This window comes from Populus nigra, chromosome 3 (genome assembly GCF_951802175.1).
Source record: "Populus nigra chromosome 3, ddPopNigr1.1, whole genome shotgun sequence".
Taxonomy (NCBI): domain Eukaryota; kingdom Viridiplantae; phylum Streptophyta; class Magnoliopsida; order Malpighiales; family Salicaceae; genus Populus; species Populus nigra.
In genome coordinates, this window is record NC_084854.1 from 25,442,741 (window position 1) to 25,466,256 (window position 23,516).

At 34.0% G+C, this 23,516-nt stretch overlaps 4 protein-coding genes across 7 annotated transcripts; 3 read left to right on the forward strand and 1 right to left on the reverse strand.

Annotated features, from left to right (window-relative positions):
* Positions 1-2,026, forward strand: LOC133689111 (7-deoxyloganetin glucosyltransferase-like). Its single transcript, XM_062108857.1, has 2 exons — positions 1-624; positions 983-2,026. The coding sequence occupies exons 1-2, from the start codon at positions 108-110 to the stop codon at positions 1,906-1,908; spliced, it is 1,443 nt and encodes a 480-aa protein (XP_061964841.1). The 5' UTR covers positions 1-107; the 3' UTR covers positions 1,909-2,026.
* A 1,034-nt stretch (positions 2,027-3,060) lies between these two features.
* On the forward strand, positions 3,061-5,514 carry LOC133688955 (cytochrome P450 709B2-like). The gene is made up of 5 exons (XM_062108621.1): positions 3,061-3,346; positions 3,953-4,176; positions 4,252-4,502; positions 4,610-4,991; positions 5,080-5,514. The coding sequence occupies exons 1-5, from the start codon at positions 3,061-3,063 to the stop codon at positions 5,512-5,514; spliced, it is 1,578 nt and encodes a 525-aa protein (XP_061964605.1).
* Positions 5,515-7,769: 2,255 nt separating this feature from the next.
* LOC133689365 (heat shock 70 kDa protein 17-like) lies at positions 7,770-14,834 on the forward strand. Its single transcript, XM_062109198.1, has 15 exons — positions 7,770-7,917; positions 8,097-8,923; positions 9,460-9,692; positions 10,026-10,185; positions 10,836-11,081; positions 11,204-11,337; positions 11,469-11,808; positions 11,915-12,076; positions 12,369-12,443; positions 12,554-12,654; positions 12,776-12,845; positions 13,409-13,465; positions 13,585-13,646; positions 14,075-14,147; positions 14,259-14,834. The coding sequence occupies exons 2-15, from the start codon at positions 8,156-8,158 to the stop codon at positions 14,475-14,477; spliced, it is 2,700 nt and encodes an 899-aa protein (XP_061965182.1). The 5' UTR covers positions 7,770-7,917; positions 8,097-8,155; the 3' UTR covers positions 14,478-14,834.
* A 718-nt stretch (positions 14,835-15,552) lies between these two features.
* On the reverse strand, positions 15,553-19,772 carry LOC133688503 (probable UDP-arabinose 4-epimerase 3). 4 transcript variants are annotated; one of them, XM_062107999.1, is made up of 10 exons: positions 19,458-19,772; positions 18,750-18,811; positions 17,980-18,110; positions 17,642-17,755; positions 17,325-17,524; positions 17,100-17,241; positions 16,676-16,770; positions 16,413-16,542; positions 16,148-16,292; positions 15,553-16,053 (listed from the first exon to the last, which is right to left on the reverse strand). In XM_062107999.1, the coding sequence occupies exons 3-10, from the start codon at positions 18,106-18,108 to the stop codon at positions 15,836-15,838; spliced, it is 1,173 nt and encodes a 390-aa protein (XP_061963983.1). In that variant the 5' UTR covers positions 18,109-18,110; positions 18,750-18,811; positions 19,458-19,772; the 3' UTR covers positions 15,553-15,835. The 4 variants fall into 4 exon arrangements, with proteins under 4 accessions (XP_061963983.1, XP_061963985.1, XP_061963986.1 ...); XM_062108001.1 differs by lacking the exon at positions 19,458-19,772 and adding an exon at positions 19,305-19,438; XM_062108002.1 differs by lacking the exon at positions 18,750-18,811.
* Between the last annotated feature and the right edge of the window lie 3,744 nt (positions 19,773-23,516).

A 23,516-nucleotide genomic window follows, 5' to 3' on the forward strand; every position in this document is an offset into this window, starting at 1 on the left:
TAAGAAAATGTACCCTGTGTAAAGTGTGAGCTTCACTTTGACAGACGACAGTAGCAAAACAATTACTCTAAAGAAAGAGTTAGAGAAAGAAGGAAAGAGCTAGAGACATGTTTCGCAAAATCTTAGCTGACAAGCCTCATGTAATCTGTATTCCCTGTCCAGCTCAAAGCCATGTAAAGGCAATGCTTAAACTAGCAAAACTACTGCATTACCGAGGTTTTCGCATAACCTTTGTGAACACAGAGTTCAACCATAGACGCTTGCTTAAATCTAGAGGTCCTTATTCCCTGAATGGCTTGCCCGACTTTCGGTTCGAATCTATCCCAGATGGCCTCCCTCCTTCAGATGAGAATGCTACCCAAGATGGACAAGCAATTTTGGAGGCTTGCAAGAAGAACTTGCTAGCTCCATTTAATGAATTGCTTGCCAAGCTCAATGATACAGCATCTTCTGATGTTCCTCAAGTGACTTGCATTGTATCTGATGGATTTGTGCCAGCTGCCATCACTGCTGCTCAGAGGCATGGAATTCCTGTTGCCTTGTTCTTTTCTATCTCTGCTTGCAGTTTCATGGGGCTTAAGCAATATAAAGAGCTCAAAGAAAGAGGACTGTTTCCATTAAAAGGTAAGAACAAGAATTGGAATTGAAATTACAACTTCATTATGATTTTCTTTTATTTCATTTGGGCATTAGATAAATATCCTAGTAGTTCATGTGCTGCATCATCGTAGCCGTCATCCATGGAAATAAATAGATCACTACATGAACTGAGTTCTTATGCTCGATCATGGTATAGTACATGTACCAGATCTGTGGTTATAATTCCAGAGTAGACCTTCGGCTGCGTAACCTGAAATTTGATTTCAAGCTAGGGAACCTTTCTTCCCTTCTGATTTTACGCTCGTACCTCTCTGCTGTTGTATTCATTAATTTACTAGCCCATAACTGGTAAGCTACATATGCATTTAATTTTTGTTCGCAGACGAGAGCTTTTTAACAAATGGCTATTTGGATCAAGTACTAGACTGGATTCCAGGAATGAAAGATATACGGTTAAGGGATCTTCCAAGTTTTCTTCGTACAACAGATCCAGATGATCATTCTTTCAACTTCTCCATGGAATGTGCTGAGAGAGCATCTGAAGGTTCTGCAGTGATTTTCCCTACTTTTGATGCTTTGGAGAAAGAAGTCTTGAGTGCTCTTTACTCAATGTTTCCTCGTGTCTACACGATCGGTCCACTTCAATTACTTCTCAATCAAATGAAAGAAGATGATCTAGATTCTATTGGATATAATCTATGGAAAGAAGAGGTTGAGTGTCTCCAATGGCTTGATTCCAAGAAACCAAACTCAGTAATTTATGTGAATTTTGGTAGCGTAGCGGTCGCCACAAAGCAGCAGCTGATTGAATTGGGAATGGGACTTGCTAAAAGTGGCCACCCATTTTTATGGATAATAAGGCCTGACATGGTCACAGGCGACTCCGCCATATTGCCACAGGAATTTACTGACGAGACTAAAGACAGAGGATTTATTTCTAGCTGGTGTCCACAAGAGGAAGTTCTCAACCACCCATCAATAGGAGGTTTCCTAACACATAGTGGATGGAATTCAACAGCTGAGAGCATTTCTTCTGGGGTGCCCATGCTTTGTTGGCCATTCTTTGCTGATCAACAAACAAACTGTAGGTACACTTGCAATGAGTGGGGCATTGGAATGGAGATTGATAGCAATGCGGAAAGAGATAAAGTGGAGAAGCTTGTGCGAGAGTTGATGGAAGGAGAGAAAGGCAGGGAGGTAAAGAAAAAAGTCATGCAGTGGAGAAAGTTAGCAGAGGAAGCCGCGGGTCCAAGTGGCTCATCATCCATGAATTTAGACGAGTTGGTGAAGGCAGTGCTTTTGCCATGAAAAAATATAAATTCTAGAAATCTGGAATTATTATTTGCTTGGAGATAAGTTGTTTCTTCTGTTGTCTTTGTCTTGTTTTGGGGTCCCATGACATGTTCTGATGTTTTTTCAATAAGCACGAGATACATGCCCGTGACAGCTGCCCGCACGAGTTTGTAAAACAAATATATTTAATAATATTATAATTATAAATGAATACTAAATAAATAATATAAATTAAAGATATGATTATTTAAAAAAACATATTTACATTTGTATCTGTTTTTTTATATCTTGCTAGGAATATTAGATTCCTATTGTAGTCTTTAATTAATGTTCACAATCTTTTTTAATTTATCAGTTAATATATTTTATTAGACATAGATATTTTTTCATTTTTTAATTAACAAATTTAATATGCCAAAATAACATTCATAATGTTGTGTGGGCATGGCAACTAAACCATGTATGTAACACTAGCAGCCCGTTTGGAAATACGAGCTAACCCGTGTTTTTAAAAAATTAAAAAAAATTATTAAAAATTATTTTGATGTATTTCGGCATGCAAAACATTTTAAAAAGCAACTGCAACCATACTGTCAAACAGATATCTGATTCCATAATAATTAGTAAATTTATTTTGAATGACTTTACAAACACAGAAAATTAAGAGACTTGTAAAAAAATAAAAAAATACTAGCACAATCTTCTAGATTGCATAAATAGCAAGTGAATCGTTTCTAGATTGCATATATAGCAAGTAAATCACTTGTATAACAAGAATTTAATTGAAATTTTCTAGTATTCATGTTCATTCAATCTAATTTATTGAATTTAATCGAATAGTCATGATTCAGTGTATGAAAAAAGTTGAAATAACTTAAATTTTTTTTGTCACTCTCACCTAATCTAATCTAAGATATCGGAATTCAAAATGATAATGACATTAATTTGGAATAGGATAACCATATATATTATCCAAATCTACAAAATCCATTACTTGCCATATATATATATAGAAAGAGGGAGTTTTTCCATGTGTAAATTAAAAGGAATTTTCATGCCATCACTCTATAACCAGCATAAATTTCTACACAATCCGACCATATATTGTAGCCAAGTGAATCGTTAAATTTCTACATTTCACGCTAGCCGAACCCTCTCCCTGTAACAATGATGGTTTACACTTACGTGGGCTACTTCGCAGCAGGTTTGGCTGTTCAGGTTCTTGTTGCAAAGATCTTGAAATTATGCTGGATTGTCCTGTGGAGGCCATATGCCTTGATTAAAAGCTTTGAAAAGCAAGGAATCAAAGGGCCATCCTACTCTATCCTCCACGGTACTCTTCCTGAAATGAAGACCCTGCTAAAAGCTGCGCATGAAGTGATACTAGATACAAACTGCCATGACATCGCTCAAAGAGTTCAGCCGCACTATAATAGATGGTCCGCTGAATATGGTCAGTTCATTTCTTCCTCCTCTTTGGTTCTCAGTTTTGCATGCTACTGGGTATTTTAATATTGTTTGAGGGATTTTTCGCCACTCCTAAACAATGTTTCTTCATTCTAAAACCTATATATTTGTTATAGTTTTGATAATTACTCGAAGAATTACGTGAATATGGATCAATTTTATTCATCTCTAAATGTTTCAACAGTGGGAGCTGTGCATATACATATACATATAATTCATTTGCACGTGTGCAAAAAGGTACTGTTAATAAAGCATCCATCCCATACTGTTAAAGGTATAAAACAATATAAAAGATTGAGAACATAGAATCTAAACTCAACTATCTGATTCGATATGATATCAGAACCTCAAAACCCCCCCGCAAAGAACCTGTAGCTACCACTTGACAAACCTCGAAAGACGGATTGCAAGCAGGGGGGAGGGGTGTTAAAACATCTGTCCCAGATCGAATAACTACAAAAACATAAAAGATTAAAAATAGGCCAGTGCCCACCACAAGGGTTAAGTCTTTTGGATGAAACCTGCGTATCTGAGCTGTTAATGACTTATAAAAAGTGATGGAAAATGGAGGCATTTGTTATGATGTATACAGGAGAGGTATTTTTGTTCTGGCGTGGGGTGCAACCAGCAATAAGGATAGCAGACCCTAAGTTAGCCAAGCAGATACTATCAGATAAGTCTGGTGCCTATGCGCAACCACAGTTCGACCACAGATTATTATCATTCGCGGGGAATGGAGTGGGTCAGTTGAATGGACCAGACTGGGTTAGACACAGAAGTATTCTCACTCCTGCCTTCACCAAGGACAAGCTCAAGGTATCGAACCTCTGATCTTAACATTATATATTATTTTTTATGTCTATTATTATTTTAATTTGTTGAGTCTACCAGCTTATGACAAAGAGAATGGCATCATGCACCATAGACATGATTGACGATTGGAAAAATAGGGCTCGAATAGCTGACCATCAAAATATCACGATAGAAATGAGTGAAGAGTTTAAAAGGCTCACTTGTGATGTAATTACTCATACTGCCTTTGGGAGTAACTATGTTGAAGGAGGAGAAGTCTTTAAAGCACAAGACGAGCTTATACACCATTGCGTTGCTACTATGGCAGACATTTACATCCCTGGCAGCCGGTAATTTCTTTACTCTGTAACCTTCCTCTCTTCTAATACAGCTAAGATTCCAAGGGGATGATCTTGTGTGTGCAAAACCCTAGTGATTGCTCATTTTTCTTGACCAGATTTCTTCCTACACCATCAAACCGTCAAATGTGGAAGATGGAAAACAATGTGAACAACTCACTAAGACGTTTAATACAGGGGAGACTAGAGTCGGCCCAAGCTAGAGGAAATTTAGATGGATGTTATGGGGATGATGTACTTGGTTTACTGGTTGAAGCCTCAAAAACTACCAATAAGAGTCTCAAGTTGACAATGGATGAAATCATAGACGAGTGCAAGCAATTCTTCTTTTCTGGCCACGAGACCACTGCCAAACTATTAACTTGGACCATTTTCTTGTTGAGCTTGCATCAAGAATGGCAAGAAAGACTGAGGGAAGAGGTGCTGACGGAATGCGGGATGGGAATTCCTGATGGAGATATGGTTTCCAAGTTAAAATTGGTAAACTATAAAATAATATTCTTCTTTTAAGTACACCACCAAAGCATATTTTAAAAATCTGATGAAGGGGGCTTTGTTTAATTTGCAGCTGAACATGGTTCTTCTTGAGACTTTGAGGCTGTATTGTCCTGTACTGGAAACCCTCAGGGAGACATCAAGAGCTACGAAACTAGGGGATTTCCTGATTCCAAAGGGTGTGTTCATAACAATTCAACTGGTGCAGCTGCATAGGAGTAAAGAATACTGGGGAGAGGATGCGAACGATTTCAATCCATTAAGGTTCAAGAATGGAGTATCTCAGGCTGCAAAACACCCAAATGCTTTCCTCGGCTTCGGAATGGGTCCGAGAACTTGCCTTGGTCAGAATTTCGCGATGCTGGAGGTGAAATTGGTGCTTTCGTTATTGCTTCAAAGGTTTTCTTTCTTCCTCTCTCCAGAGTATAAGCATGCACCAGCTAACTACTTGACCATGGAGGCACAATTTGGCGTCCCTACTATTGTGAAGCCGCTTCTTTCAAAATAATCACCTTCCTTTGCAGCACCTCCACAATTTGCCACCTTACTATATATTGGTGAATGAACATGTAGAAGATTGAGAACTTCCCCATTCATTATTCTGTTTTCACTTAATAAAATACTTATGGACTGTGTCTTAATTTATTATACTCTCTGTCCAAACTAGTTTGGGTCACTTCCACATCTGCAGTTTAATACTGCAAGAGATTCACAATGTTACTTTTGATGGAAAAAAAAACCTTATGGTGAGAGAAGCCTAAAATTTGATTGGTGGTTTAGAATTACATAGCTCACCATTTGTTAATGAGAAGAATGGATGGATTTTTCTAGATGAACATGTAGCAACTAGCTAAAAATATAATGACAACATACTTTTTTGTTTTAATATTAAATTAGTTCTGAACTAAGTTTTTTAATTAAGTTTGAATCTTGGATTTCATGAGATATAAGTTTTAGAGATTAACTTAAGTTTAGAAGATTTTTCTGGATTATCTTGGTTTTTTTAAATTGATATTTTTTTTCTATTTTATCTTTCAATATTAAAATTAATTAATTTTTAAGTTTTATCATTTAATATTGTATTCTTTTATGGTTGAGCTTCATATAGAGTTTTATTCAATTCCTTTTCGATTATGACTTTTTTTTTATCTTTTATTGGCACGGATAATTTTTTAATCAAATAAAATCTTTATGTTAAGAAGCAAAGTTATTAAATACGATTGAGTACATAACCTGTGTTGCGAGGTTAAATATCTTAATCTTAGTTATTTCTTGATCAAATATGAAGGTTATGGATTTTTAATAGCATTAGATACTTGAATATAAGATGAATCTTCCATGATTTTCATGATATATTTATCCATAACAATCAATATTAAAAAAATATCTAATTAGAGATTCTTTCTAAGTATTTAATACATAACAAAAATGCATCATGATATATTCTTTATTCATTATGTACATTCTAGCAAAACAAATTCATTCACTTAATTAGAATATAAATTTGATAAATTTATTTAAAAAGAACTAAAGCACATGACACGCATTACCAGAATATGTGTTAAAGATTTAAAACTTGTTTTCTGGAACCCTTCAATTAGAAAAGAATTAAGACCTCTTGATCCGAGGTTGTCTTGTGCTGTTAAAACTATTGACATGGCTGTTGTTGTTCTGTGGTTTGATTCGCAGAATAATGATTATAAAGTTGCAGGATTGTGGATGTTTGGAAAATCAGGAAGAATATTGTGCAGCAAGTGCTGAGAATATATAAACCTGCAATGCTCAATATTAAAGTTGAGCTTTACTCGCATAATGCAGGAGGATTATTTTTTTTAATTATTCGAGTCAATTTATATGCATTTTGATTTATTTTATAAATTTTAAAATTAATAATTATATAAACTTTTAATAATTCAGAGATTTATAAAACTCAAATTAATAATTTCTAAAAATTAAATTTAAAATCATTAATTAAGCTATGGTTAATACTGAAATTGGTCATTTTCGCATGCTTTTTGGTGCATGGAACCAGGCTTTTGTTAATGGGGTTGTCCATTGGATTCTGTGTCGCGAAGTGATCGTAGCAAGAACCAATTTTATGGAAATACTCGTAAAATTGGGCTTATACAATACTCATAAAATTTATAAGCCCATAAAATTGGGCTTATAAAATATTACTAATTTTATAGAAAATTAAACTTATAAAATACTCATAATTATTTTTTTTGATAATTCAATAATCAAATTAAATATTATTTTTATTTTTATTTTTATTTTTATTATAAATTTTATTAGTCAGAATATTTTTTAGACAATTTCCATACATTGTGATTAATAATTTTTGAAACAATCCACATTGTCTCTCTTAGGTCTATAAAAAATAAAATTAACTACCTCTTTTCTCAAAAAAACAAAAAAAAAATGCATCATTTTATTGCATGTTATATGCAAGATGAAATATAACGACAATCGTAGATAAAAGGACTTAATTGAAAAACATCTAATATTTCAGGAATCTACATAATAAAACTGATAGTTTGAGGATCAATATCTCCGTTAGTAGATGATTGTAGGACTAATTTAATGTTTGCCTAAAAAATTAAAGTCATCTTTTTCTTGACTGACTTTAAAATCTTCCACAAACATCTACAACAACCGTAAGCACAACACCAGCTGACGTCTAATATCTCACCACGTGTACTTTTCTTACACATGGCCGTTTCCTACTGGCCACCGTTTCAAATAAGTTCCCACGTCAACAACCCTCCACTGCCACCTTATATAAAGCCCCTCCACTTTCTCTTTTCTGTTTTCTCGTCAACCAAACAGAAAATCAAAAGGAAAAAACAATTATAGCAAAATCAGCTCCTTAGCTCTTTCTCTCTGTCTAGGCAATGCAATTCATCTACTGGTATCTATCTCTCTTTCTCTCTATAGCTTTAGCTCTGGCTTAGTTTTTTTTTTTTTTAATTTTTCACAAAATTTCTGTTTGTTTCCTGGGAAAATAAAAACTTGTCTTTAACTTCAATTTCTCTGCAGCCAAACAGATTTATAATTTTTTTTTTTTGCTTTTGTTAATTTTTGTTGCAGACGGATTGCTTCCTTGCTTGCTTGATTGATTGACTAATTATTATAAACACGTGATCAGAATGAGGTTATTAAGATTATGGTTATTACTCTTAATTATGATCGTGTTGAATTCAATTCCGTCGGAATCAGCTGTTTCGAGTATAGATCTTGGTTCAGATTGGCTAAAAGTAGCAGTAGTCAACCTAAAGCCAGGGCAAACCCCGATTTCGATAGCGATTAACGAAATGTCTAAGAGAAAAACCCCGGCTTTAGTTGCATTCCAATCTGGAACTAGGCTTTTAGGTGAAGAAGCTGCGGGGATTACTGCACGGTATCCGGATAAAGTGTATTCGCATTTGCGTGATATGTTAGGGAAAACTTATGATCAAGTTAAGGAGTTTTTGGATGCAATGTATTTGCCGTTTGATGTTGTTGAGGATTCTAGAGGGGCAGTTGCGTTTCGGATTGAGGATGAGAGTGGGAATGTGGGTTTGTATTCAGTTGAGGAGTTGTTGGGTATGATTTTAGGGTTTGCTGGGGATTTGGCAGAGTTTCATTCGAAGGTTGTGGTTAAGGATACGGTTGTTAGTGTGCCTGCATATTTTGGGCAGGCGGAGAGGAGAGCATTGGTTCAGGCAGCGCAGTTGGCTGGGATTAATGTGCTTGCTTTGATTAATGAGCATTCTGGTGCTGCTTTGCAGTATGGTATTGATAAGGATTTTTCTAATGGATCGCGGTACGTTGTGTTTTATGATATGGGTGCGAGTAGTACTTATGCTGCGCTTGTTTATTTCTCGGCTTATAATGCTAAGGAGTTTGGGAAGACTGTGTCTGTCAATCAGTTTCAGGTAAATTTAATTTAATTGGTATTCGGTGATTATTTAGAATGTTATGTTTGTTATATGGTGGCCGCTCTGATGTTACTCCAAAAAAAAAAAGTTCTGATGTGCATGTTGTGTGTTTTAGGATGTTTTGCTTTCCATAAATGATGGGATGCACTGCATATTAGCTCATTATTTTGTCATAGGTTTCTCTGTCTAGAAAATGGTTTAGTTCAATATATGGTAATATGTGCGAAGGAAGAGGAAAAAAAAGAAGAAGGATACAAATTGGGTATGGATATTAAAATAGAGGGAACTGGAAAGTGGATACTGAAAAGAAATATATTACTAAAATGCTGCACTGTGGTCATTGTTTGTAGTTTAAGATTGTGGTTGCTCATTCTGATCTGAATCATGATGTGTGTTGGATGCTCGTTACTACTATTTTATAGTAGCCTGAATATTTTTCATTTCCATCCTTGTTCTATAGAGTTTGTTGTGCTTCTTATGGATGCCTTGTTCAGTTCTCCTAGCAATCTTGTTACTATTTGATATATTTCCAGGTTAAGGATGTCAGATGGGACCTAGAACTTGGAGGTCGGAGTATGGAATCAAGGTTGGTGGAGTTCTTTGCTGATGAGTTTAATAAACAAGTTGGGAGTGGCATTGATGTGAGGAAGTCTCCAAAGGCGATGGCTAAATTGAAGAAACAGGTGAAACGTACAAAAGAAATCTTGAGTGCAAACACTATGGCTCCTATATCAGTTGAATCCCTCTATGATGATCGGGACTTCAGGTCGGTGGATTCTTAATTATTCCTTACTTTTTATTCATGGCAAGGTTTTATGTATGTGCAATTTTTGTCTAGTGCCATGCTGCACTTCCGCTTTGCCCCCTGAGCAAATGTCCTTGTGCATATTTATGGGAATTTATCTTTAACTTCTTATACTATGAACTTACTCCTCTTTATTAGTGAGGAAATTATTTTAATTGACTGTGATGTTATTAAGATATGAATGCATACTAGTGGTTAGGTACTTTGTTGTGCTTGATGCTTGTATTTCAGTGGCACCTCTGTGGATTTCCTTGCCCAAAATCACTCAAATCATTATCTTTAATTTTCTTCCAGGAGCTCCATAACACGTGAGAAGTTTGAAGAGCTCTGTGGAGACCTGTGGGACAGATCTCTTGTACCCATCAAGGAAGTTTTGAAGCATTCAGGTCTGAAGGTGGATGAGATATATGCAGTAGAGCTTATAGGAGGTGCTACCAGAGTGCCTAAGTTGCAGGTTGGTGCTATCTTCTTCAATTTTGAATAAGCCCATGAACACTGATAATGCTGCATAACAATAGTTAGAATAAACTTAATGTATAGGCGTTTAAAGCAAAGTATCTTTTTCTAGTCCATTGGTTGGTGTAGTGCAATAATAAATACCATCATTGTGTGTTGCCTCCATTATTGATCAGTTTTGGCCATCTTAGTCAATTTCTAGCCATTTTGACAGTTTTGTCCCCAAATGAAGTTTCAGCTGTTAATCAAGCCCCCTTGTGTCAGCTGCGAATATATCATTTTTGTTGGTCCAACTTCCAACCTTTGTTCTTTCTGTTTTTATTTGCTTAGATCTCAGAGATCTAATATCTAGGATAATAATCATTCCTTTATATTTTAAAACCTGAATTGTAGGAGAATGGTTATGTAAATGGAGTCCATGTACTGTTACAGCCTTAAAAGAAGGGGATGAGAGTAGTTTTGTTTTTAGGCCTTTTAGATGTTAAGAACTGATGTAGCTCTTAAGTATCTGTTCGGCATTTTCTCCCTATGCCATGGACTTACCTGTGTTTCAAATTGCATGTCCCTTCAATCCTTGAGTTTCTTTATTTTAATATCTGATTTTCATTAAGGATGCAAATCACAGAAATCTCCTATGGCACATAACAGGCTAAGCTCCAGGAATTTATTGGAAAGAACGAACTGGACAAACATTTAGATGCTGATGAAGCTATAGTTCTTGGTTCGTCTCTGCATGCTGCAAATTTGAGTGATGGAATCAAATTGAATCGCAAGCTAGGAATGGTTGATGGTTCATCATATGGATTGTTGGTTGAATTAGACGGGTCTGATCTGCAGAAAGATGAGAGCACCAGGCAGTTACTTGTGCCAAGGATGAAAAAACTCCCCAGTAAGGTAAATAACATTGTGATATGACTATTGTGTTAGAGATGGATAATCAGAAAAACCAGATGGTCCAAATGCATTAAATTTTGCTTTCCGGTTTTGCTTATTATGTCTCGATTGATTTGTAACAGATGTTCAGATCCATCATCCATAAGAAAGACTTTGAAGTTTCACTGGCATACGAGTCTGATCTTTTACCACCTAGTGTTACCTCTCCTATATTTGCACAGTATGCTGTATCTGGCCTGACAGATGCAAGCGAGAAGTAAGGATAGCTATTCTCTGAATCATATGTAGATGTATATAATGCATCAATGCTAGTAAGTTTTCAAGTCATTTCTTCACACAAACTTCTAACATCACATTTATCTTCTGTGTCTTCCTTGTGCTGTCTAGGTATTCATCTCGGAATTTGTCCTCCCCCATCAAGGCAAATCTGCATTTTTCTCTTAGTAAAAGTGGAATTCTTTCATTGGATCGTGCAGATGCTGTTATTGAAATATCAGAATGGGTGGAAGTTCCTAAAAAGAACCTGACTGTAGAAAATACAACGACTACCTCTCCAAATTTAACACTTGAATCTGACACTAAGAACACTACTGAAGAAAGTGATGTAAATTTGAATTCTGATGGTGTGACTGACAACTCATTCAACAATAATGTTGAAGGACCAAGCACTACTGAGCCTGTTACAGAGAAGAAGCTAAAAAAGCGGACTTTTAGGGTTCCCCTGAAGGTGCAAACAAGCTAGCATTATTAGAAGTCTATTGCATGGTAGAAAGTTTTCTAATAGAGTGTTTTACACCTTTCTTGTTGCTGATTTCTGTTGTTTATATTTCTAGATTGTCGAGAAGACAGTGGGACCTGGAATGCCTCTGTCCAAAGAATATCTAGCTGAAGCTAAAAGAAAATTAGAGGAATTGAACAAAAAGGACGCCGAGCGAAGAAGAACTGCTGAGTTGAAAAATAACTTGGAAGGATATATATATTCTACTAAAGAAAAGGTTTGAAGTCTTCAATCAATTCAACTTTTTTACAGAAATAAAGATCAGACACTTCCATTTCTTTTGATGACCATCTTTTGGGATCTTAAACATGATCTAGGTGTTTCTTCCAAATTTATATTCATCTCTATGCTTGAGTGATATGGTTAAGATGGCTCTGGAACCACTACTTGATTTGATTGCTATTATAAATTTAGAAATTTTCTTGTATTGATCATTTTGTTATTGAATATGATTAGTCAGCATTCCATTTCCTTTAATTTATTGTTGATATCCCTACTCATGGTGCCAGCTTGAGACATCTGAGGAGTTTGAGAAAATTTCTACAGCTGATGAACGGAAATCCTTCATTGAAAAGCTTGATGAGGTGAGTCTTTTTCCTGTTTTTTCTTTAGTGTTTTTAGGAACTTGAAAGGGTTTGTCATTTTAACTTCTCTACTTCAATTTGTGATGTGGGAGCATGTTGAACTTTTTTAGGTTCAAGAATGGCTATATACAGATGGTGAAGATGCCACTGCAAAAGAGTTTGAGGAACGCCTAGATTCACTAAAAGCTATTGGTGACCCAATATTTTTCAGGTACGACAGTTTCTGGTTGTAATTTTGACCTCTGCTATGATGCCAACTGCTGTTATTTATGCAAGTATTGAGCTTGGCTATTTGAATTAGTTATTCCTAACTTATGAATGTTTTGATATAGGTATAAAGAACTGTCAGCAAGACCAACAGCTATAGATTTAGCTCGAAAGTATCCTGGTGAGCTGCAACAGGTACTTCAGATACTGCAGTTCAAACACCTTTTATAAGATAGGTTTTTCTTTTCTGGGGCTTGGATATGTTATCATTCAGTATTGCCATTACCACCATGAAGCTGACAGAAAAACTAGGCTGGAAAAATAGATGAGCATACAAATAATCAACTAATGTCTTTTGCTGGAAATACTCCTCTGTCCTGTGGTATTTAACTATTTTTCCTCCTTTTTTCATTTGTTTTTCCCATAATCTCTGTCACTTTGAAAACTTAATGCAGGATCCATTGTACTTAAAAAAAATTTGTGCCATATATTCTCTCTTTTCTATGTAATCTGTTGTATTGGTTTCTTGAATTGAAAACCATAAAAACTTGGGACAGAGGAAACAGCGTCTTGATATTTAGTATTCCCTCTATTGCTTGGACAAAAGTGAAATACTTAAACAGGAAAAACTAACGAAACTGGAGCTTTGATAGACTGCAGCTTTTCAGCAATTGACTTAATTATTATGTTTTCTATGTGGCTTATTTGAAGACATCACAATTAATCACATTGACCTTTTCTTTTTTCACTGCCTGCAGATTGTAAAGGGCTGGGAGACAAAGAAACCTTGGCTTCCAAAGGACAGAGTAGATGAGGTGTTTTTTCACATCTACTCTTACTTGGTCTCTTCATGAGATTTTCTTGGATGTGCTTAAGATTGGAACAGTGTTCAGCAATGCTTACATCTGGATATTGTGTTTGTGTGGTTTTGCAGGTGATGGGTGATGCTGACAAGTTAAAGAGTTGGCTGGATAAAAAGGAGGCAGAACAGAAGAAGTAAGTTTTCACTGCTCTGGTTTTTAGTATGTCTTCCTTTTTCATGAAATTTTTTATCGTTATGTTATATATATATATATATATATATTGTTTTAGATTTAGACATGTAATTCTCTATTGCTGCTTGCAAAATCTTAGTTCAAGTTATAGGAAGCACTGATGCACACATTCTTTAGCATTGTTGAATCTTGTGCTTATCTCTCTCCAAGGCAACCAGTGTCTTTTGTTCTATTGAATTTGAAAGAAAAGGTATTCCTAATATGCTTGCAAGTCATTTGGCATGATATAGCATTCTAGACATGTTCTCCTCCTCCTTTTTACTCAAATTGTAGGAATAATACTTCTGCTTATAAGATGGAGATCTTTATTATTTTCTTGTTTTTGGGCCTGTGCAAAATCAAGTGACTTCCCTTCTCATTTCTGAACAGGGCCTCTGGCTTCAGCACACCAGCATTCACATCTGAAGAAGTATATTTGAAGGTGTTCAGTCTTCAAGAAAAGGTATCACTGCAAGTCTTTGCAACTCCTTCATTAAGAAATAAAAATTAGATACTGCTGCAAGTCTTCCTTGCCTGTACCATTTCAATTGATATTTGATTGGTGTTTACATAGGTTGCCAGTGTTAACAGAATTCCCAAGCCAAAGCCTAAGAAGAATGAATCTGAAACCAGCAGCGATAAAACAAGCAGCGCTGATTCAACTTCTGGCGAGACTCCTGAAAAGGAGAAACAAACAACAGACTCAAATGGTTCCGCTGATGAAAAAATCAACCCAGATGGATCAACTGTTGAAGACGTCAACCCAGAACCTGAAGCTCATGATGAGTTATGATTAAACTGGAACGACCTGTGGGAACGGTGTTGGCCTTCTGAGTTTAAAGTATGGAGGCCGTGTACGAAAAGATGGGGGGAGACACAACACTGCAATTTTAATTGACGGGCGCCTATTTTCCCAGGAGGCTGCTGCCTATTCATCATCCCTCATATATAAAGACGTTCCCCATTGTGTAGAACTCATGATTATACCCACCCAGATCGAGAGGCATTTTCCGGGATGCTAGTTTGCCTTGGAGAGATTTTTGATCGATCATCTTTACATGTTTACAAAACAATTGATAGCTATTTACCTTTCTTTCGAGGAAGAGTATTTTCCATTTTCATTATGAAATATAGTTTCTGTTTCCACGTATGATTTTGATTCTGTTTCGTAATCTTGCCATAATACTCGACAAAAAATTTGGCTTGCGAAGGAAACCTTAAAACGGAGACACAGGAACTTGTCTCAAACGGATGAGTGTTGAAAGCCATGAAACAAAGGTTTGTGTCAGTTGGTGAACAGGGAAGCCGACATGTGTTCGACCAAAATATAAGAATACCCCAGTTAGGTAGATCGGGTCAAATCGAAGATGCAATCAAAGCTTTCACTCGATGGAAGAGCTAAAAAATGGAAGGGTCAATGATGCAAGCAAATGCCTCGCAGAAATTTGGTTTCCTGAAACATCATGCAATCAAATTATATGCAAGCAACTTGTATACTAACGTTATATATAAATGATTTTATTCAAATTTATTTTTATATAATAATTTTAATATTAATTTTAATATTTTCGTAGATTTTTTACTGGTACACATGCAACACGCGTAGTTTCGTTTCTCCTTCTACATTTATTTGTTCTCTACTTCTCTTAATTCTTCTTGAATAAACTAGGTTAGACTTGTATTAAAAAGCAATTGAGAATGAACATGTGGATTTTGAATAGCGATATCCCGTTACATTTAAGAATATTTTTTTTGAAAATTATAGGGGCAACATTTATAAGTTTTAGCATACTAATAAGTAGAAGTACAAAATTGATGAAAAATTGTATGCATCCTAATTTCATTGCAGCAAACATCAAGATCCTGAATTTTCAGAACTGTTGAGATTCTATTCCAAATGTTTGCAGGAGTACAATGATACATGTAATTTTATTCCAGCTATACTAATGGCATTTTATACTGATAAGAGATCGTACGTATACATCTATGTATGGATATTGTCAACTATATCAGGCTCTTCACATTATTGAAGTTTCCTACAGCTTCTCGGACCATCAAATTCTGTGTGTGCTACCTTCCTGGCAGAAAAGAAATGCATGCTTGAACTCAATTAGGCGACTCCAGCAAAGGTTTCTAGCAGAATCAACTGTGTCAATAACCATTCAAATGTGACTTCTGCCATTTCCAAGCAATCTGTAAACTCTTCTGAAGGTCAGTATATTGAGCTGTCCAGCTTAGCTCTTGTTTTATTTTGGAAGGATCACTGAAGACCTCAGCATAGTCTCCTGGCCGGCGATCAAGGTATTCAACCTTTATGTCCACGCCTGTTGCCTTCTTACACGCATCAACAAACTCCTTCACTGATCTGCCTGTGATTGAAAGGAATCAAACAATCTTCAGGGTCAAGAAATGCAAGAGAAACTGACACTCGAAACAGAAAAAACAAAAGGATATAGAAAAAACCTTTTCCAGTTCCAACATTGTAAATGCCAACTTTCCGAGGTTTTGCGTGGGCAAGAGCTTTCACATGGGCATCAACCAGATCAGTGACATCGATATAGTCGCGTACACATGTGCCATCAGCTGTTTTATAGTCTGTCCCTTTAACCTAAAGCCATTGACAGGAGCAGAAGAGCTTCACTTCCTTGATGTGTGTATGACAATATTATAATTAATATCATGGGGACATAGCCACAGCACTGAATTTTCATTTTCTTTCTTAAGTTACCTTGAGTCCAGGTATTATCCCTCGAGCTGCATCAAAACAAGCACCAGAGATTCGGCCATGTTCACGAAGCTCAGGTCGTGGAGCTTCCCCTAATCTTCCTTCTGGGTCAGACCCAATAACATTGAAGTATCTGTAAACATAGGCATTATTTTGATCAGAATGCTGGATGCCGGATAAAAATGTCTGATTAATATTCTCGGAGTCCTTGAAAGGACATTGAAGATTAAGCAAAGAGAAACAATTGAAATCAGAGCTCCACTCACCTTAGGATCATGACAGCCATGTCAGTGGTGTTGGAGAAGTCAATTATGATATCTTCTGCCATTTTCTTTGCTTTTCCATAGGGGTTGATTGGAAGCTGAAATCATACACCAGTGTAAATGAGTGAAGCATGAAGAAAAATGAGTTATGGAGTCGTTTTGGCCTTGATTCAGAATAATCTTTCAACACAAGAATTTTGAAAATCCTCTGTAAGTAGAACAGAAATGCCAGAGTCACTATTGGTCTCCACCTCAAGCAGCTATTCTATATACACATGGTTATTGTTTAGTTAAAGAAGGCATTATGAACAAGAAAGCTGAGAAGAAGAGGTTTCTGGCATGTCATATGGGGATTGAGCTCCAACATTTGCATATTGGAGTGGAAAAATCTTCATAGTCTAAAACAAAGAATAAAACAGAAACTTACCTGAGGAGTTTCTTCTCTAATCGGCATCTTAATAGGTTCTCCGTACGTTGCACAAGTACTCGAATAGATTAATGTCTTCACATTATGTGCAGCCATTGCTTCCAAGACAGTCAAGGTATTTGATGTGATATTGTGATAATATCTGCACAGCATGGTGGACTTTAATGTACTTCTATGGAAAAAGAATTTTAAGATGGTAGCCGGATGAAAACATTCTAGGTATACCTGAGGGGCTCTATTGTACTTTCACCAACATATGCAACAGCAGCAAAATGCATCACAGCATCAAATGCATTTTCGGCAAAGATTTTGTTTACAGCTTTTGCATCTCCTAGGTCAGCATATATGAACTGCAATCTCCCAGGCTCTGGAAATAGCTCTTGAAGAACTTTAACCGCACCGAGATTCCCTCGAGAAAGATTGTCCTGTGAGAGGAGGCATAGAGGTTATAAATCCATGCAGCAAAATCACACGCTTAACTTCAATATCAGAACTCATATGGTTAGACAGAAAGTGTTTCAAGTTTCCTGAATAAAGCATACCACTATAGTTACTCGGTATGAATCCTTCAAGAGTCGAAGTGCAGCGTGAGAACCTATGTAACCAGCACCTCCGGTCACCAACACATGCGTTACGCCTAGCTCATGTTGGGAGAACTGGATATGATAAGGAAAGACAATGTATCACACAGCAGGAAAATGAGTTCTTAAAGACTCTGATGAAGGATTCACCAACACAGGTGCCCTTTTTCTTTGTCATAGGTGGTAATAAACTTTAACCTCGTAGATAACAAAGTTTGAGATTTGCTACAGATGACAAAATGCACATGAATAACAGGCATAGATTGTAAGCACAAAGCTTTATAATCAAGATAACATACCATGTCGGGGCTGGTATAACTAGGTGAGTACACTTGCTTGAGCATGACAATGCATACTGCAATGAAGAATGCAACTGCAATAACTTTTCCAGCAGAATTGCTCTTTCTTCTTGAATCCAGGAAATCCATACCTAATGGCTCAAACATAAAATCCACAAATATATTAAGCAGAAACAAACAATCAAAGTTCCAATATTAGATATGATCAAAGAATTATCCCAGTTAACTCATCCTAAAGGTGCCATCAAACTCTACTGATCAGTGAGATTTAAGAACATGAAGTCAGAGCCAAGGATGAAGGGTTGCGGAAAAGGCCATTACCAGAGCCCATGTGCGCCATCAGAAATCGAAAAGCTCACCGGCTTAACTAATCAAGATTAGTAACTCTTAATCTTCTGATTTTAAAGCATAAGAAAAAACATATGGGATAGTGGTAAGTCTTATGGCAACTAAATCCATCCTCCCAGAGTCTCAGAAAAACATGAAATCTGATTAGTAAGGAGGTGAAGAAGCAAATTCTCTTATGCCGTGTAATCTCTTGGACCATTTTTCCTGATACGCAACAATAGTCCAATATCTCCAGAATTCTTGTTTGAAAACTAACATCTACATTTTTTTTATCTTTAAAAGCATAAATCCTGTGCCTCAACCACTAAAATGAAAGATGCTAACAAAAATACAGAAAGAAAAGAAAACTTTTGTTCACGATGATGAACATACAAATGAAAAGTCAGTCAATACCGCAATCATCAATATGAAAAAGAAGTTACCTTCAAAATTTCAATGATTGATGATAATCAGCCAAAATCACACCTCCAGGATCACACTTCAGCTGAAAAAGTACCCAATTCAACTCAAAGCTTTCATGAACTGAACATATATTTCTGGGTCTATATATCTAAGATTATGATCATCATACAATCCTCCCCTCCTCCTTAAAAGAAGAAATCAATATAAAGTAAACCAAAAGATGTGTTCCCTTCTTTGGATATCCCATTTAAAACAGGCATTTTAGAGTCTAGGCCGATTATCTTTCCTAAGATAGGAATCTTGAACGATGCAAGGATTTAAAGGAGAACATAGAAATTGACCTTAAAAGGACACAAAAACAAGACAACCTAAGAATAGACATCAAAAATAGAACAAACACAAGATTTCCAATTCGTTATATCCTAAGAAAGCTAAATATTTAAAGAAGAATTAAAAAAAATCCCACCAACAAATTTCAGCTAAAACGTTAATTCCAATACTAGTCTGCCAAACAGAATCAAAATCAGATTTTTCATTCAGAAATTAAAAAACCAATCACTTCTACAGGAACCCACCTAAAATCCAACCAGAAAACCAACAAGACTTTGCAGTTCCGATTAAAAAAAACAGAGAGAGAGAGAGAGAGAGAGGTATGGCCAATAGGTTGAAAAGGAAAGGAAAATAGAATCAGAACATAGAAATTGGCTTTAAAAGAGTATAGAACTAACCAAAGAATTAGACAACCTCTTCAGTGATTTTTAGAGAACATGGAACTAGCCAAAGAATTAGACAACCTCTTCAATGATCTTAAGAGAACACCAAAGACACCATACAAAGTGTCAAGGATTGACAGAGTGATTCTGAAGACAAGTAGCAGAAATATTATAGGAACATTTAAAGTCAAATCATGAGGTTTTAAAATGAAGGACGTTGAGTTTTCTAAATGGAAATGAATAAAGAATGGAAAGGTGGTGAGGATGTGAAGGGAAAAAAGGTTAAACATTCTGAAAGTAGTCAAGGAAGGAAGGATGAAACTGCCATAGATGTGAGAAGAGATGACTTCGACCAAGTCAAGTGGCCTTTGTGGATATTTTATATGCTTTGAATTGAGAGGGAAACTAGACAATGATAGTTGTTTAATATGCATGCCTCGGTGGTTATTCTTTTGACCTTTTCATTTTGATGAAAAAACAAATGCAATAATTTTAATAAATCAACAAACTTGATTAAATAATATTTATTTATATTTTTATATTGTTTTGATATATTAATATCAAAAATAATTTTTAAAAAATATATTATTATAATATATTTTTAAATAAAAAATATTTTAAATCATAATCACTACCATAATTTCAAAAAACATCTTTTAAAACTAGTAATTAATAATATCTACTTGGTAATACTGAAGGCTAAAGCACTTGGTAATACTAAGGTATTGTTTAAGAATACGGTGTAAACTATGTTTTCAAAAAAATCAAATTTGTTTTTTTTTTTTTTGCTAAAATTTAATATATTTTGTATATTTTAGATCATTTTGATGTGCTGATGTTAAAAATAATTTTTAAAAAATAAAAAAATCATTAACATATATTTTAATACAAAAAATTATTTAAAACACACTCACAATTACACTATTAATCAAGCTCTACCAAGCAACCAATGAAGCCCGTGGATTGTAAATCTCAGACTCAATTTTAGTTTTTAGTTTTTCTATTAATTTATATATTCCAAAAAAAAAATTCAAGATTATAAGCCCAGGATTTTACAGCCTTAAAAGGGCCTGGAGAGCCCACCAGAAAGTGCAGAAAAGGTCATAAAAATTAAACACTAATCAGCCAGCTGACCCGTGATTTCCCGTTCATCAGATACATTTTTTAACATATAAAAATTAAATGTTTTTGTATTATTATAAAAATTAATAAAAATAAAACAAGAATTATATATGTTAATGAATAAAAGAAAATTTATTTACGCAACACCACATATAGGAGGACTTGAAGTTAACTTTTGATGAAGTAAAATAATGAAACAATGTTCTGACTGTGTTTTACTATATTATAATTATTTAATTGAGAAATATAAAGAAATTGTTTACGCTAAATTAAATAATTTGTAAAATGTATAAACTGGTAAATTAAGAAAGAGCTGCTAATATCAATTAAAATCTAAAATAAAAAAATAATTATTCTCATAAAAATAAAAAGCTAACAACTATTATATTTAACCACAACTTTCCTTTTTAATATACATATTTTTTTTATTTTAAAGGTCACCTTTTCTTACCAAGAAAAAATAATTTTTAAAAACACATTCAACGTAAATAAACCACTAAAATAACTCTATACCCTCTAAAAACACAAATTCACACCGAAAATAAAATCCACACTTATTTTTTCAACAATTTTAAGGGGAAAAAACACATAACTATAACTTTTTACATCAAATAAAACTCATTAACACCTAAATTTATTGTTTTCATTGTTAAAATCGATGTAAACCAAGATTTTTTTCTCTATCGCTAAAATTCGATGACCCTCTCTCCTCTCTCAAACTAAAGATCAAAAAATAAAATAAATAAAGTTTTGAACTAAAATTGGAATTGTGAAACTTGTAAGGACTAAATATTTATAATATGAAAAATAAAATGATGAAAGTGAACTTTTTTATAAAAAAAAAGTTATTTGCATGTGATGTAGAAATTATTTTTCAAAATATATTTCGCTCGGAAATATATCAAAATAATAATTTTTAAGTATTAAAAGTTATTTTTTATATAAACACATCAAAATAATTAAAAAAACATAAAAATAACTTTAAAAAAAATCAAATTAAAAAAAAAATGATTTCAACCCGTTCCCGAACACAACATGTTAATATCAAAAAGAAATTATTAAATTATTTTAAATATATTAAGCCAATATAAGGGATTAAAATCATCTACAGAATAACTTAATCTTGATTAATACATACATGTTAATATCAAGAAGAAATTATTAAATTAGTTTAAATATATTAAGCCAATATAAGGGATTAAAATCATCTAAAGAATAACTTAATCTTGATTAATACATAAATTAATCCGATTATATTTTTTACTATCAAATAAAAAAAAGTATAATTTAGTTGGTGCTTTAGTTTTGTAGAGAAATAAAAGGCAAGCAATCCAGACTTTTTCCGCACGTTGCATAGCACCTACAGTGTCAAAATATACATGAAAGGGCCCTCATCACGTCGTCAAATTATGAAATCAAAATCTAAAAGGCTTGGGATTTTAACTGTAGAAAATATAAAACACTGTGGAGTGTGGACCTATGGTGTATTTCTTAATAATTTTTTTTTTTTGTCTTTGGAGTTTAATTTTGAGTGATTTAATTTTAATTGAGGGGCAATTATTTTTGATTTTTTAATCAATAAAAGAATACAGACCAGAATAAAAAAGGCGTTATACATGAGCGACATGCCAAAAATTTTAGAAAAAATACAATTTGGTCCTCACTTAATATTTGTCTAATTTAATTTTAACATAAAATTTTTTTTTTGTTATTTTTTTAGTCTTTCGTTGAGAGAGAAGAAAGTGAGTAGCTGGATTCTGACAGTAGATAGAGAAAAATATATTATTAACACCGACTTAAGCCATCAAAATTATCGATATTTGGGTAAAATGATTCCATTTGATAATTAAAGTTCATATTAAGTGTTTTTTTACCTTTAAAATTTATGAAAAAAAACATATCTAAGTTCATATTGATTTTGGTTTTCAGGAATTTTTTTTTGTTTTTTATGCCATAAATAGGTTTATTATGATTTCAAAGGTGTTTTTAAAATGTTTTGTATCAAAAATTAGTTGAAAAAACATTTTAGATAAAAAAACATTAAGCATTGATTTTCCGGTCACTATTATGGCCACAATATGGGCAAAACTAGACGACGTGTCATTCGTTTTTTTTTCCAAAAAACTTTAGGGTGGATGATATGAAAAAAATAAGAGTCTGGTTGCATGGGTTCTAACAAATGGGTCATATGGGCTGACCTCTTCTTTTTTTGTTTCTATTTTTTAAACAAAATTAATGCTTCTTCCTATATATATATATATTAAAAAAAAACTATTTATATTTAGATTAAAACCATTTTTCTTTTTTATTTTGTTCATATAGCCTCTTTAAATTGACAATTATTTTTTTTATTCTGCATTTAATTTTGTAAAGATGTTTTCATATTTATTTATAATATATATATATATAGATGAACTTTAGTTTTTTAAAATATTTTTTTTTATTTTCAAATAATATTTCTAACATGTGCATCCTTGCATAAATCAATCTAATGTGTGTGTCTATTTCTATTATTGTTTGGGTAAATAAAAAAAGTTATTTTAACAAAACAAATTCAGTAAACACAATTAGGTAAAAATCTTGTCTTGTAAGATAAATATCTTGATCTACATCTATCTTTTAATTTTTTTAGTTTTATTTTTGATTTATCGCTTATACGTTTTTTTCATTTATTAATACACATAATTCTTATTTTTTGTGATTACATGTATGCATAAACTTTTTTATTTTCACTTAGAATTTTTCTCATTACAAAAACATGTCAAAAAACATTGTATATAAAATTTTGTGTTGAAAACAATATATCTAATCCTTGGTGAAGTGCGGGTCAAGTATCGGTAGAATATACTAAAAGAGGTACACATTTCACTGTTGCAATCCATAATATCATAAAGTTTTCTTTTAATTTCATTCTTAAACTCCCGTTTATTTATCAAGTGCAACATTATATGA

What these genes read in the sequence shown, in the direction of transcription:
- LOC133689111 (XM_062108857.1), top strand. Translation starts at nt 108, where the DNA reads ATGTTTCGCAAAATCTTAGCTGACAAGCCTCATGTAATCTGTATTCCC. An exon ending in AGGACTGTTTCCATTAAAAG is followed by an intron (nt 625 to 982) that starts GTAAGAACAAGA and finishes TTTTGTTCGCAG; the next exon opens with ACGAGAGCTTTTTAACAAAT.
- LOC133688955 (XM_062108621.1), top strand. Translation starts at nt 3,061, where the DNA reads ATGATGGTTTACACTTACGTGGGCTACTTCGCAGCAGGTTTGGCTGTT. An exon ending in ATTTACATCCCTGGCAGCCG is followed by an intron (nt 4,503 to 4,609) that starts GTAATTTCTTTA and finishes TTTCTTGACCAG; the next exon opens with ATTTCTTCCTACACCATCAA. An exon ending in TGGTTTCCAAGTTAAAATTG is followed by an intron (nt 4,992 to 5,079) that starts GTAAACTATAAA and finishes TTTAATTTGCAG; the next exon opens with CTGAACATGGTTCTTCTTGA.
- LOC133689365 (XM_062109198.1), top strand. Translation starts at nt 8,156, where the DNA reads ATGAGGTTATTAAGATTATGGTTATTACTCTTAATTATGATCGTGTTG. An exon ending in TGAAAAAACTCCCCAGTAAG is followed by an intron (nt 11,082 to 11,203) that starts GTAAATAACATT and finishes GATTTGTAACAG; the next exon opens with ATGTTCAGATCCATCATCCA. An exon ending in CAAAGGACAGAGTAGATGAG is followed by an intron (nt 13,466 to 13,584) that starts GTGTTTTTTCAC and finishes GTGGTTTTGCAG; the next exon opens with GTGATGGGTGATGCTGACAA.
- LOC133688503 (XM_062108002.1), bottom strand. Translation starts at nt 18,108, where the DNA reads ATGGATTTCCTGGATTCAAGAAGAAAGAGCAATTCTGCTGGAAAAGTT. An exon ending in CATACCGAGTAACTATAGTG is followed by an intron (nt 17,525 to 17,641) that starts GTATGCTTTATT and finishes CTCCTCTCACAG; the next exon opens with GACAATCTTTCTCGAGGGAA. An exon ending in CAATGTTGGAACTGGAAAAG is followed by an intron (nt 16,054 to 16,147) that starts GTTTTTTCTATA and finishes TTTCAATCACAG; the next exon opens with GCAGATCAGTGAAGGAGTTT.